The following is a 15,322-nucleotide window of genomic DNA, read 5'->3' as shown; positions in this document are numbered from 1 at the left end:
CCTTAAGTATCTCAGAGTAACTTTCACAATTTTTACAAGTTCTACTGATAAAACAAAAAAAGCCTCTACACAGAAACAGAATTTAATGTGTTCACACTCCTGAAAATCATGAAGGCTACCTTTCAAATATTCCTGTGACTCAAAGCTTCCATTGCCCACAAATACCAACCCAGAAATCAGACAAAAGGACAAGACACTCATAATTCTGAGGCTAACAACAAAAAGCAGGCTCATCAACCACAGTATCAAGCAGTGTGAAACAGGTCAGTGCACCCAGAACCTGGATCACATCAGGTCAGATTCCAAAAACAATCAACAGAACAAGCCTCCTTCTTTACAGATGCAAAAGCACAATACAGTTCATGACTACTTACCTAACTACAGAGACTACACATAGATCTGCACTAACAACAATTCTTAAATAAAGGAAAGATTAATTGAAGATGTTAATAAAGACAAATACCAAACACACATTAGAAATAACTAGTAGCTTATCTGCTAAGGCACTTCTGTTTCCAGGCTGCCTGCTTTACATAGTTGCAGAATGGGGCAAAGCAAGGCAGCTATGCTTACTTGTGAAGCAGATGGTGTAGTGGGTCCATGAAGTAGGAACTTGAACTTAGATAATGAGATTAAGATTCCAGAATTAGTACCCAAGAAGTTACCAATTTAATAGGTCTGTGAATTAACACTCAATATCAACCCTTTAGGGGTTTGCTCACTATAGCAAATACTATTATAGCTTTTAACTTGGATTTTCTTCTGTTTCTGCTGCAAACAATAGCATAGTGAAACTGTTTTATGACTAGGCTTTTGCAGCCAAATGGGTTTTATTAGAGTTATACCCAGGAAAGGTGTTAGTTCATACAGTTATGTTCTCACTTCAGACTTCAGGCTTGCTAATAACAGAGAACTCAACACCACGCTTGTTGAGGCGATCAATCAGTTTTGTTTTCGAGAAGGCAGCTCCTGGAGAATACACACCGCCCCTGTAAGTGAAAATCAAAAAGGAGAAACATTGGTGGCATAGTGATTGAGGGACACCTTTTGTTAAGCTAGAGATGTGCTTCCCTGACTAAGAAAGAAAAAGCCACTTAGTCCGAGAAGAGAGTGGGTGAGGAATTTGGCAGGGTGGTTATAATCGTAGGTTCATTTCTGCATCCAGCAAACTCTATAGAAACCACTCCATTAACTGAACATAAAGACATTGATGCCAAGGCCTGACTAAAAGCCTGTGACTACTGATTGGCTAGTGAAGAGCAAGTGGCTTTAAATCAGCTTGCAGTGAAGCATCTCCCTTGCACAGCCAGTTGGGTGAGGTAACACAAATCCACAGGGCTGATTAAGTGTATTTTCAAAGAGAAACATTTGCACACAGTAGCTTTTAAGGAGAGCAAGCTGCTCAGCATGTGAGGGTACTTACTGTTTAGGCAGAGAAGCTGAATCTTCCAGAAGAGATAGAGCTGCTTGAACCATTGCAATTGGTGTAGCAACATATCCAGGCTCTGACAAAAAAAACAAACCAAACCAAAATCCCCCAATGAAATACAGTGCCTTGAAATGTAGAATGTAATCTTGCTCTTCCCTACAGCATTCTGGAGAATAATGTCTTTAGCAATGAAACAGCCTTTCCCATTTAAGAACAGCTTTTTTTTTACCTAGTAAACAGACCAAGTAGCTGGTGAAATCCTTAAGATCTAATCCAGACAAATACTGCTTCACATAATGGCCTCTAACCACACAACTGTGAGTGACCACATCATGGTGACAGAAGGCTTTCTGACACAGTAAGAGCTTTCCCCATCCTGTATTCAGTTCGGAATTTTACCATGCAACACTTGCATTCTGCCACACCTCCAGTTATTTAAAGCTATGCTCCAGTAACTCATTTCTGAATGTGCATTCTTGCTCTCTCCAAACTTCAGGTGTCATCTCCCCTCAAGGAATAACCTGAACAAAACTATGTATTAGTCAGAAATTATACCACACCAGACCTGTTAAAGTTCACTCTCTGGGAACTGGAAATAAACAAAGTACTAAGTCCAGGCTGTAACAACTAAAAACTATTCTTAAAGCCCTCTTCCTTCAAAAGGTCTGCTCTGCAAAAATGAAAATCAGACCAGGGAAAGTCAGAGGGAAGAGATTCACAAGAATGCAAGTGAACTGGCTATTTCAAAACCCAGGTCACAATGAATTCTAGTATCCAAGTTAACACACTGTAAAGGCTGTTGGCTTTGTTCCTGTTGCAGATGCTTCTCAAGGGTGAAAGGGACAGCAGTGCAATCAGAACTGTATTTTAGAATAGGGAATGCTAGGCAAAATACATACCTGGTCCTTTCACCTCAGTGCAGATCTTCACATTTGGTTTGGCATTCTGGGGATCTTGTCCCTCACTGTAACCCTCACCAAAAAAAGTCATTGTAAAAGAGGTTGCATCCATCTGTAGTGGACAAGACAAGCATGGTCACCAAAAGAGAAACTGGTTGCTACCAGAAAAGCACAAGTATCCAAATTCTATATATAGAATCCTGCCAAAGACTATAATCCATTTAAACATGAAAGGAGTTATTTTGAATTACTGCTTAAAAGGTTAATTTGAGTTTTTAACTGCTTCCACTTTGTTGCACTGGCCTTGTACTAAAGTCTGTTTGTTCTCTCAGTAGTTCCAGTCCTGGGTTTTTTGCTAATCAGTCTCCCTTGGTCATCACCTTTGATAGAGTGCCCTGAGCCATCCATGGAAATACATCAGGCCCAGCAACATGATCCATTTAGTCCTCATAGGAGTTACACACACTTTGATGTCTAAAAGCAGAAGGTGTGGTTATTTAAATATCCAGTAACTATCTAAACAGGCACACACAACATGCATTTGGACCCAGGGAGGAAGTTGTATGAGTGGAGGCTGAGGCTTCTTGGTCTGATCAGCCTGGAGAAGAGGAGATTGAGAGGAGCCCTCACTGCAGTTACACCTCCCTTGTGAGAGGAAGAGGAGGGGCAGGCACTGATCTCTGTGGTGCCCAGACAGGACCCAAGGGAATGGCCTGAAGTTGTGTCTGGGAGGTTTAGGGTGGATATCAAGAAAAGTTTCTTCACCCAGAGGGTGGTTGGGCACTGGAACAGCTCCCCAGGGAAGTGGTCAAAGCACCAGCCTGACAGTGTCACCAGCCTGACAAGAAGTGCTTGGACAGCGCTCTCAGGCACATGGTGTGACTCTTGGGTGTCCTGCGCAGGGCCAGGAGCTGGACTTTGATGATCCTTGTTGGTCTCTTCTAACTCAGAATATTCTGTGATTCATCTAGAAATTATTTCTTTGAGGCTAAGCAGTTGACTCTAAATTACTATTCCACCATTACCACAACAAATGTATTCTATAACTGTGGTAGGAAACAGTCAGTTACCTGCTTCTGGGTTGGTCCCTTCTTTGAGAAGCATCCAGCAGAGAAAAATTCCGGGTACTGTATGAATAGAAGAGAGAAAAAAAAAGGAAGAAAAAGACAAAAAAAGACCAATAGTAAATAAGAGGGAGAAAAAAAGATATCTCCAATATCTCCAAACACTAAATTATTTTATGTTTTAAAAACTTACTTTTGTCAGAAGTTTTCTTCCAAAGTTAAACTTCACCAGAAGAAGAAATAACATGCCCAGAAACATCAGCTTGATGACAGAGCCAAGACCACCTACGGTCACATAAGCACCATACTGGACCTGAAGCAAGAATGTATTTTCAGTGATAGGATTTACATTAATTTTTTCCATCAATTGATTTTTATAAATCAATCTACCCTGTAAGTAAGATGCAGTTATTTTGTACAACACACATTTGTTTAAACAGGGCCTTAAACAATTGTCTTAGCTCTAAGGAACTGTTTTGAAGAATGCTTCACTTTATCATTCATTCTGGGAAGACAATGTAACTACAGAGTGAAGAGGGAGCAGACATGGTACACAAGAACAGAAGACTTTACAGAAAGATGTGTTCTGGCATCCAATTTCAGCCTTCTTTCCTAGATCTTTTCTCCTCCTTGTGCCTTTTTTAAAGAGAAACTGTAATAGAATGACAAGCCTTTCTCATTTGTAGCTTCCAAGTGCATTTTTAAAGCACCATCTCACCCTCATTGCTGAACTGATGCCTGTGATTCTGCACAGCAATTATACAGATTGTTGGTGCTCATCTTCTCTCAGGAAATCATGGAAAACAAAAATTAATAATCTTTTTCACCACCATTACTTCACACTGCCTTTACTCTGCACATTGGAGACCCAAGCACCAAAGAAATCTTAACATACAAATGAGCAGCATATGAATTATGTATCAGAACATTTACTACACTATACTGAGCTGGCTATGGCTACCATTGACTACAATTATGATGCTTTTAGAAACTCTGCTGATACAACAAGAAAAGTCTCTGCACAGAAGCAGAATTTAATATATTTATCATGAAGGCTACCTTTGAAGTATTCCTGTGACTCAAGGTTTCCATTCCCTACAAATACATACCAAGAAATCAGACAGCAGGAGAACCGGACATGACAATCTCATAACTATCATGTTAGCAAAGGCAGGCTCATCAGCCACAGTCTCAAGTAGCATGAAACAGTGCACAAATAACAGTAACTTACAGGTGTTTCCTGCAACTCTGTGTGCAAATAACGCTGAGTCCTTTTCACAACAGAACCATCAGATCCCATAAACGTAAGACAGTACTCCTTGAATTCTGGACTGTAAAACATAAATCCTCTGCAAATGAAAAAAAAATTAAGTCAGAAAAAAACTGTTCCAATCTTCACACAAACTGAAAGAAACTGACCATAATGGCCTTACCATAATCAGTTTTTTTCTCTCAAGAATTTTTGTGACATTATCTCTTTTCACTGAAAGCAAGCAATTCCAAATATATCCCTGGCTCACTCAAAATTCACTACATATAATTCACTATATGCACTATATCAAGGATGAATTTGATAATCAATATAATAGTCTTTTCATTTTTTCCCTCCATTCTACTAATCGCTTCTGAAATAAAAAGCTGTCACTAGAAGTCCTTTAGAATGCATTAATTTTGAGACCCAGTAAATGATGGGACGTGTTCTCTTTTCAGTAAGATATGAACAAGTCAGTAAAACTGAACTTATCTAGAAAACTGAACAATTCTACTAGATGAGCATCTCTGTGTTCATACTGTACTAAAGTCCTAACTGCATCTTCTCAGTATTTAATACTGCAGCAATCTGTATCATAAATACTGGAACTGTTAGGAGACTGTATATTCCACATCTTATGCTTATACCTTTTTTTAAGCTTTGCACCAACTACTGGAACAGGGGCATATCCTATCTGTTTTCGAAGCTTCTTCAGGCTGGCTTCATCTGCAAGGCCATAGACAGCTGATTTCCAGGTCCCATCATGTACACCAAGACCCTTGTGACATACCATGAAACAATAATTAGTTCAGTATTTAAAGGTTTCATGGATTATTTTAATAATATTTGAATCACTACATGTATTACAATTATTACATATAAATGTTATGATGATAGTGTATTGAAATGGTGTGGGTTGACCTTGGCTGGATGTCAGGTGCTTACCCAAGACACTCCATAACTCTCCTCCTAGCTAAGATAGGAGGAGGAGAAAATAAGATTGAAAAATCCCTTGTGTGTAAAGATAAAGGTGAGTTAATAAAGCAAAAGCTGCATATGGAAGCAAAGGTGTGGTAGCAACAAATGCCTCCCCCCTACCCTTCTCCTCCTTTCCCTTAGCCTTTATTGTGAGCAGAACTCACACAGCACGGTGAGTTTGGGGCAGTTTGGGACAGCTGTCTGGGCTGTGTCCCCTCCCAGCATCCTGCCCACCCCAGCCCATGAGGTGAGAGGGGAATGCTGCACAGACAGCCCTAGTGCCGTGCCAGCACTGCTCAGCAGTGGCCACAACACTGCTGTGTTACTGACACCTCTGCAGCAGCCACGCATAGCTCAGCACTGTGAGGGCTGCTGTGGGAAATGAACTCCACATCAGCCAGACACGACACAATCTCCACCCCTCTTTCCACATGACCTGCAACATACTCAGGACCCACAGAATTTAATACATATCTGTAGCTCTTCATAACTACATCTCAGTGTAGTTAATTCTCATTATTGAAATCCTTTTCTTACCAACACTTTGAACTTATGCTATATATTTAAATATATGTCCTCATATCCAACATATAGATTTATACATTCCCAGGAACTCCTGTCCCCTGCTGCTTAACAGATACCATGCTCCCATTCAATGGGCTTCCTCCACTCCTCCAGATGTTTTTTAAGAACAAAAATGGTTTGTAAGGCAAGATGGATGCTCATGCCAGGAGCAGTAGTGTTTGGCTGTTGGGCATCAAGACTGACTTGGATCATTGTTGCATTGTTTTAACAACAGCATTAGAATTATTGCATATATTACACATTATTACAACTACTATCCACAGGTATTATTATTACATGCAATAAAGTATATTGAAACGACCTTCCCCCCACCAACAAACAAAAACCCCAAACAGCCTAACACTAGCATTACTGGCAATACACTCTGGACCTGTTACAGCTTCACTTGTGTAAGAATCCTTCCCAAATGTCTGCAAAAGCAAAATAGTTCTTGGAGCGGCTTACCAGGGCAAAATGTGGGTAGACAGCTCTGCAAACAGACCGTACAAAATGGTGTTTGCTTAGGATACTTTTAGTAGCTCCTAAAGAATAAAGTTCTTAGACTTATCAAAGACCTGCCAGCTTGCTCCTTGCTCTGACTTAATGTAGCAACATTTATTCTGATGGGCTGTGGTGATGTTATCACAAATACTCCTGAGTTTCAGGAAGGAAGAAACCAACTAACCTCAGGCCCAGATTTCACTGACAGGAAACTTTCAACAGCAGTTAAGGTACCTGTAAGGGAGGGGAAAATATTACATATTTTCAATATTGCATACTGGCACATGCAGTCATTAGTCTGCAAAGCCAGAGAATGCTCTGGTAGACTCAAAACAGCAGGCCACTGACATTATCAGCAGAGTTACATCTTTATCTCAAAGCAAAGTAATGTAACATTAAGATGCACAGCTATTTGAGTCAGCAAGTATTCGATTTATTGTGGAAATTACTTCAATACAGGTCATACTAGTATTACCTCTATTCATTCATTTTTTTCATTTATCTAATGAATGAGATAATGTAAAAAAAATCATTGAAAAAAGGTAAGTAATATTGAGAGCCACATTTAGTTTTCCTCCAAGTTTCAAATAAAAGATGATGTAGGCTGAAAGCAAACTTGAACTTAAAAATTGTTACACCCAAACTACAAAAAATCCACCACCAAAACAAAACAACCCATGACCCCCCCCAAAACACAGAAAATATTTAATTTTAGCATAGTTTAAAATAGTGTTCTGCAAAGAATGCTTAGTTTGATGAACAGCAGAACAACACAATGCCTCCAAATTCTGATTTGTTTTGCTTTGTTTAGTTCCTTCTGAGATTGTAAAACTGTATTTGTATAGATAAATTTCAATATAGCAAGCAACTGGATAGACTGAGGTAATGCCATAAAGTCAAAATAGGAAGAGTTAAAAGACATCTATTCAAAACAGGTATCAAACATCAAGCTACAACCTCATGAACATCCAGATACTCATTTCCATACCTTGTTTCTTCTCCAGTCAGATCTGAATTGAGGTTTTTTCAACTGAATGCTGACTCCAATGTAAATCAATCCCATTTAGCAGCCTTTTTAATAGCCCATGAAAGCAAAACATTTGGATACTCTTATGGGCCCTCTCAACTGAAAGTCAGACCTGATGAACAGAGTATCCTCATCTGGGATCAGGATCAAGCACTATTTACATAGAATTAAATCCTCTCACATATTTTCTTAAATGCATTTGTCTTTCAGTTACCCTCTAGCTGCTATAAAAGTCAAAGGCACTACTACTTACACTCACAAAACAGCTTCTCAGAGCTTGCAGTTGAAAAAGGAAACTTGGGAAACCTGATTACCCCTCAGTCTGTGGACCCCTTCCCACTGTGTCTTCCCAACCAGATTCTCACTGCACAAGAGGCAATTGTGCTGAGGCTGCCTAGGGACATCCAGACATTGGCTGAGCAGCCTGCTGCTCACAGCTAACATTCTGTCCTCTCAGATTCACAGAATATTCTGAGCTGGAGGGGAACCATGAGCACCATAGAGTGAATGCCCTCGTGGGGATGGAACCCACAAGTTCAGAGTTATTAGCAGCCTGCTCTGAACAGCTGGGCTCATCACAGGGCCCTCTCAGTGAGCAACGGGACCATGACTCCTCCCCTACCCAATGACCCATCCAATTGAGACACTCAATTTCTCCCTACCACATTTGGTTGAAACTGGTCACCTGGTAAAGGCAGGCAAAAAGAGACACTGAAAGAGTTTCCACAGGACCGCTGCTGCTTTAGGAAACCAGATGAGAGCATAATCTGCATTCTTTTTGTACCATAAAAATATTCTAGTCACCTTTCAGCTTGTCTCTGGTGTACAGTACTCCCATATCCGCCGGTATGGAGTCAAACCCACAGCTTCCAATGACATATACACCCTTTTCTGCAGCTTTCTCATTGTATTTCAGGTACATTCCTTCCAGAAACTGAAACACAGCCAGAACAAATATTTTAAGCTGAAATTCATTATTGGCCATACCCAGTATCAGCCATCACCCCTTCACTGTAACATCATAGCAGCCTCCATGCCTCAAACCATTTACAAGCATCTTTGACAGATATATACGATTCCTGATCTGTAGTATGAAAGTTTCACAGCAATGAAAAGTACAAAATTCCTATGTAGTATCATAACAGAGGCTTGAAGCATATTCAGCAATTTGGGACTTCCACAGTGACCCCAAGAGGCTGTCTTAAAAGCAAGAAAAAATACAAACAAGTATAGTGTACTTTAAAATAATTACTGCATCTTGAAATTGTAGATCAGGAGGCAGAATTTGTCTTATGTTCAGAAACATGAAACAAACTAAACAAAAACTCCTTTTTCAGAGCCTTGATATAAGGTAATGCTTTTTTACCATCACATACCTGGGGTTCTCCACTAATGTCAATGCAGCTTGCACCATTTTCAACACAAGCTTCGACCACAGGTTCTCCAAAGAACCTATACTATAGAAGGAAAGAACACCAGATGTAACAAAAGAAAAACCACATACCACAACTCACCCAGTGTGCTTTACCTAAAATATATCTCTGCAATAAAAGTGAACCTGGTGGCTATTGATTTTTCTAAGTGGGGCTAAAATGCAAGAGCACTTCTGTTTCCTGGGAGTGTGGGGAGAAGAAAACAAACTTCACTGCTGCCAATGGAGCTTGCTGCAGGCTACTGCACCTGATTTCTCTCATGAAATCAGATCAGATCACCAAGACCAACTGAATACTACCACTAATTTCACTTTACACTTCCTGCACTCTTATTATCAGCATATTCTCTACTTAAACACTCAATTTCAAAGAGATGGTCATGACCCAACTTCCACCTCACACACTCTGATGCTCTCTGAATGCACTGGAAATGCTGCCACTCTGAGTTTTAAAAGGCCCAAGTGCTTCTGGCAGCGAGCCTGTGGGCCCCTTTTCCAGCTCCGTGCTTAACTCTAGCAACAATGACATTCTGGCCCAACACAAACTTTACCATCAGTATCTTAGGCTGCCTATGAGACTGAACACCATCTCGGCAGTATTTCACAGCGGACACCTATCCATGACCCGCACCACTGCGACAGCGGTGGGAAACCCTTCGGCCACTGCAGTGCACGGCGGTACTGGGAACTCCGGGGTCGAGTTCCACCAGCTGCGCTGTCCCTGCGCGGCCGCGGCCGCTCCCGGTGCGGCGCAGGCAGCCCGGCCGCCCGCAGCCCCGGGGGAGGACTGGCCGTGGGCACCGCCCCGCCCGCATCCCGCACTCACCGGGCCCACGCAGTTCAACACCACCCGGGTCTGCTTCGCCATGGCGGCCAGCGAGCCCGCGTCGCTCACATCGCAGAGCAGCACGCCGACCTCCTCGCCGGGCGCCGCCTTCCCTGCGCACCGGAGACCGCGGTCACCGACACCGCTCCGCCCGGGACGGGCCCCCTCCTCCCCGGCGCAGCGGCGGGGCTCGCCCCGCTTCGCTCCTCAGCCCTTGCCCGCACACCCGACCCGCCGGGCCTCCCCGGGCAGCGGCGCTGCGCCCCCGCCCCGGCCGCGGCCCGTACCCAGCCGCTCGGCCGCCCGATCCAGCACCGCCCGCAGCTTCTCGCGGCTCCGCCCGGCCACGGCCCAGCGCAGGCGGCCGCTGCACAGCTGCCCCTCGCCGGCGGCCGTCGCCGCCGCCGCCCGCGCCACCTCCTCCACCACGAACTGGCCGGTGAAGCCCGAAGCGCCGAACACCACGATGTCGTAGACCCGTCCGGCCGCCATGGTGCTACCGCGGGCCGCCATGGGGCGAGCAGCCTTCGTACTGGCGGCAGCGCCGGGCAGCGCTGGCATGACGGTCCCGCTCCGCCCCGCCCCGCCCCGCCGGGCCCGGCCCGCCCCGCGCCCCCTCGGGCTGCGCCCCGCCGGGCCGCCCGAGCGCGGCCTTGGCTCGGCTTGGGCGGCGAGGGCAGCGCCGCGGCCTCCCGGGGCGTTTAACGGAACAAGAGATGAGAAATGTGCGGCCGAGGGGGCCTGAAGCCCAGCGGCGTAAGCGACGTTTGTAGGGAGAGGCCCTGTGGAGTCATAAAATGGTTTGGGCTGAAAGGGACTTAAAGATCAACCCCCCTGCCATGGCATGGGCATGCCATGCATTGCCATGTATTGCCATGGACAAGGACACTTTTTACTCGACCAGGTTGCCCAAAGCTTCATCCAACCTGGCCTGGAACGCCTTCAGGGATGTGGCATCCACAATCCCTCTGAGCAACCTGTTCCAGAGCCTCACTTCTCTTACAGTAAAGGGTTTTCCCCCAATATCTAATCTAAAACTGCTCTCTTTCCATTTGCACCCTTTTCCTCTTTTCCTGTCACTACATGGCCTTGTAAATAGCCTTGCCCCAGGCTGCAGTTAGGTCATGCTGAAGTCTTCACTTTTCCAGGCTGAACAAACCCAATCCTCTCAGCCTTTCCTCATAGGAGAGGTGCTCCATCCCTCTGATCAACTTGCTGCTCCTCCTCTGCCTCACCATTGTTTGGTCGCAAAGCAGACATCCTCTTTCATGATGACCATGGCTCTGTGGGAATTTCAGCACAAGTAATACAGGTGGTCGGAAGACTGTTACTAATAAAAAAGAGAAATTTAATGACCTGGGTGTAAAATGAAACACTGTTGCCCCACAATTGCAGCAAATATTTATGTTGTGCTCAACAACAGAAGCAGAAGGACACAACATGTCAAGTTCCTGTTGCAGCAGGGAGAACTGGTGGCCCTGCGGACGAACTTCAAGATGGAGCATCCCTGACTGCACAGAGTAATGAGGCCACATTCTCTGTGTTTTCGTGGCCAGGCTGCTCACCTGAATTCCAGAAGCTTGCAGCAAAGGGAAGCAGCCTCGTGAATCCTGCTCACTGGCCCATTTTCCCAGGGAGCAGCTACCATGTTTAATTGTTCCCAACAGAAGCTTGTCTAACCTGTTTAAAATCCTCCAGTGATAGACGCTTTCACACCGTTCCTCAGGCAGTCTCCTCCTGCATTTGTTATAAATATGGATGGAGACAAGAAGCTAGACCTTCAGATCTTGTAGTTTTAGCCCCATACTATTTCTCCTGTTTCTTGAGGACATTGGCAAAAGATTTAATCCCTGAGGAGTGTATAAAAAGATGCTGCAGAGCTGGAAGCTGCCATGCATCGTCTTAGTCTTTATTAAAAAGATTCCTTTGATTTTTTTTCCTTGCAGGCCACTGTGAGCACAGATTTCTCCTGTTCTCTTCTGAATTATCTTCAGCAGGTTTACATTGTTTTGGTAACATAATGTTCAGTACTAGACTCCACATTTGCCCTGTCAGTGTGAAACTGATTGAGAAGGTTATGTGATATGATGGAATTTGCATCTGTTTCTGCATGACTCAAACACTTGCCTTCTTTTTTTCTTTTGCAAGTGTCACATTGTTGCTGCACCTGCAGGTCATGATCTGTTCCACCTCAGAGGGTTTTTTAAATTTTTGTTGCCTAGCCAGTCTTTTCCCATCTCAGATTTGTACTGAAGAGTAATGACCTTTCTGAATATATGCTAAACATCTCATCTCCAAGGCAGCAGATCCTCTCCTCCAAGCATCAGTATCAACTCCTTGAGTAGTGCTGAAGCAGTTGTTTGCAGGCATACACCATCAGCTGTGTCAGTGAAACAACTCAGTCTAACAAAAAACAAAGAGTGGGGGAGGGAAGGACAAAGACTTTTTGTGCTCCTTTTTAATTCAGATAATTTTGTTGATCTGATTTACAGAGCAACCCTGCAAAACCAGTTCCTTGTGTTTGAGGTCACTGAACATCACCAGTCTAGCTGTCTCTACTACCTTCTTCTCCTTCCTACACACCAGGATAATTTCCATCTGTGCTCACAATACTGTCGAACTCCTCTGAGCTACTTTGCTCTTATGCTCAATTTTTCTCTTCTGCCACCAATTGTCAGAGCAAAGTCTTCTTTGAGGCCACTAGTTTTGGTCTTCCATTCTCTTTCTTCTCTTGTAAAAGTTTTGAAAAAACATTGCAACCATAAACATTAGATATTTTCCCCCTAATTTGAAGTAAACAAAAATATTTTTTTTCCAGACTTCTAAAATTATTCAGTGACAGGAGGCTGTAATAAGTCTGCAGATTTGCAGAGGTATCCTGACATAGCTTGCAGGGCTGGCTGGGATCCTCAGCCTGCTTTCTTTATCCCTGTGCTTCAGATGTTTCTCTCTCTTGCCCACTCTCCCTCTCCATGTTATCTCCCAGAAAACAAGGCAGTTTATAAACCTATGATTCTGACTCAACCTGATTTGTTAAGAATCAGGGCTGCACAAGCCTCCTTGGACCATATGTATTTATAAGATCTTCATTGTGTAGTTATGCAGAGGCTTGGCAAGCACAAGCTTGCATGCAGTGCTGAGTGCCCTGTCTCCTCTTGATGACTGAAACATTACACCAAGTTGGGCAGACCTACCCTATTTATTAATCCACAACTCTCAAGATTTCACCTGCTCTTTCAATGTCAGCTGTGCTTCTTTAAAACACACTGCTGGAGCAAGATTACTCATGTAAGTTGCAGCTTACCCAAGAGAGAAAACAGGGTTTAAGAATTACAGAAGGACAAGAAATAAGCAGAGGCTATCAAATGTGGCAAACCTAGGTTGTTTTTTTTTCCTTTTTGTTTGCATTAAATATCACTATGGTAGCTTCAAGTAATTTTTTTCTTGGGAGAGCTCTGTTTGACAAGTTGAAGAATTCTGTATGCAGTTTTTCTCCAGCTCTCTGTGTACAAAGAGAACAAAATTCCAAGTCTCTAAGCCAGTTTCCATTCCTGCCTTTGAACTAACAAGTAGGTGGATAGGTTTCAAAATAGCAAACATCAAGGTGATGTCAAGGCTCTGATTTTAAATGGGAGACTTACAGCAAGCTTGACTAAAGGCAAAAGTTAACCCATCTCTCTAGTTAGTATCGACAATGCAGGATTGCAAAAAATACTCTGTGGGAAAGCAGTGGGATGATTTACAGTTTTTCCTTGTCCAATAGGAAGACAAGAAATGCCAGATCTGCTGCCAAGTGCTGTTCTGCAAAGGAGGTTCCAACCTGAATCAGCTTCAGAAACTCACCAAATAAAAAGATACTGCTGATTCTTTTAAAATTTTGTTTCTCAGATTTGAAAGTAGGGTTTTTTCCACATGTACTTGCATACAGATACTTCAGGATTTCAGTACTTTAAAGCCTCCTTTAGCTAGACAGATTCAGTCTAAAACAACTTTATCTACTATCTACTATCTACTATCTACCAGGTCCCTGCTAGTTTCTTTGGGATAGAAAAGCATGCAAGTGAAACACACAGCACTCCTGTGTGTCCTTTGCTGTATCTTTTCAAATTCCTGGAATTAAATGGGCTTGCCTCCATTTGCTAGCTTTTCCTGTTCCATCTGGAGCACCTGACAGGATCTGAGGAATCTGTGCAAGCATTTTTAGAAGCAACCATATGCCCCTTCATTTCATGCAGCGGTTGTTCCAATAAACTCCTTTATATCAATATTCATATATTTCTTGGACACCAATATTTGTGGTGAAGTTTTTTATACTCATTACTTTAGGTCACTTTTTGTTTACTGAAGTGGAAATGCAGATGTTCTATTACTGCTGTTTTTAATTAAAGTAATACCAAGGTAGCAGAAAGAGCACAATATGATGTCATTTACACAATGCTGTATGAAGGCAATTTTATAAAACACAATTGTCATGTACCTCCAAGGATGAAATAAGGTAGTTGACTTGCATAATTGCAAAAGTTACTATGGAATATAAGAGTAGGCAGAGGTGTTGGGAAATAAGGTTGATTAACAATGCATGGATAAATCACTGCAGGGACTGAAGAGTAACGTGGGTGAGTATAAAAGGGATTTAGAAAAAGCAAAAAGGCAGGCATCTCTCTACCTGCTATAGTTGCTACAGTTACTCACTATTTAAGAATGTGAGAACAAGAGTTTCTGGAACAAAGCCCACAGGTTTTAGTGCTATCTTACCCTTCATTTGTGCAGATTATTACTTTATAATCAAGAGGCAATTGGCTCCAAAATGCCAACCCATACAGAACTTTAAGCTTGTAATAAATGGAACCATCTAGGCTGAGACAAGAAAGAGAAGCTCAAACTAAAAAACTGCTGACAAGCCAACAGGCTTGCCACATGTGGCAGTTCAGTAATGTGTTATTTATTTACTTTAATTTTTTTTTAAATTAAAATGTCATCTAACCTTAAAAAAAACTAATCCCAATCTTGAATCATAAAATCATTTAGGTTGGAGAAGACTTTGAAGTTCACTGAGTCCAAATGCGAGTCTAACATTGCCAAATCCATCACTAAGCCGTGTCCCTAAGCACCACACCTACACTTTTTAAAATATCTCCAGGGATAGTGACTCCACCACTTGCCCCTGTATCCTGTTCCAATGCTTGGCCAGTATTTCCATGAAGGAATTTTTCCTAATATCCAGGGTAAACCTCCCCTCGTGCCACTTGAAGCCATTTCCTTTCATCCTGTCGCTTGTTCCCTGGGAGAAGCAGCCAATCCCCACCTGGCTCCAGCCTCCTTTCAGGGAGGTGCAGAGAGTGACAAGAGC

The 15,322-nt window shown here is 43.0% G+C and overlaps 1 protein-coding gene across 1 annotated transcript; it reads right to left on the bottom strand.

Annotated features, from left to right (window-relative positions):
* Positions 1 to 66: 66 nt before the first annotated feature.
* On the bottom strand, positions 67 to 10,517 carry SCCPDH (saccharopine dehydrogenase (putative)). Its single transcript, XM_059468127.1, has 12 exons — positions 10,260 to 10,517; positions 9,973 to 10,085; positions 9,091 to 9,171; positions 8,519 to 8,648; positions 6,872 to 6,921; positions 5,292 to 5,422; positions 4,624 to 4,741; positions 3,586 to 3,705; positions 3,399 to 3,455; positions 2,329 to 2,440; positions 1,424 to 1,505; positions 67 to 989 (listed from the first exon to the last, which is right to left on the bottom strand). The coding sequence occupies exons 1-12, from the start codon at positions 10,483 to 10,485 to the stop codon at positions 884 to 886; spliced, it is 1,326 nt and encodes a 441-aa protein (XP_059324110.1). The 5' UTR covers positions 10,486 to 10,517; the 3' UTR covers positions 67 to 883.
* Between the last annotated feature and the right edge of the window lie 4,805 nt (positions 10,518 to 15,322).

This window comes from Ammospiza nelsoni, chromosome 3, assembly GCF_027579445.1.
Source record: "Ammospiza nelsoni isolate bAmmNel1 chromosome 3, bAmmNel1.pri, whole genome shotgun sequence".
NCBI classification, from domain to species: domain Eukaryota; kingdom Metazoa; phylum Chordata; class Aves; order Passeriformes; family Passerellidae; genus Ammospiza; species Ammospiza nelsoni.
Note: the sequence above shows the minus strand (reverse complement) of the source record. Positions and strands in the feature narration are given on the sequence as shown.

Coding starts and splice junctions, on each gene's coding strand:
- SCCPDH (XM_059468127.1), bottom strand. CDS start 10,485: ATGGCGGCCCGCGGTAGCACCATGGCGGCCGGACGGGTCTACGACATC. Junction 4,742..5,291: donor GGTGCAAAGCTTAAAAAAAG/GTATAAGCATAA, acceptor TTTCATTTGCAG/AGGATTTATGTTTTACAGTC. Junction 2,441..3,398: donor AGGGACCAACCCAGAAGCAG/GTAACTGACTGT, acceptor TGTCCACTACAG/ATGGATGCAACCTCTTTTAC.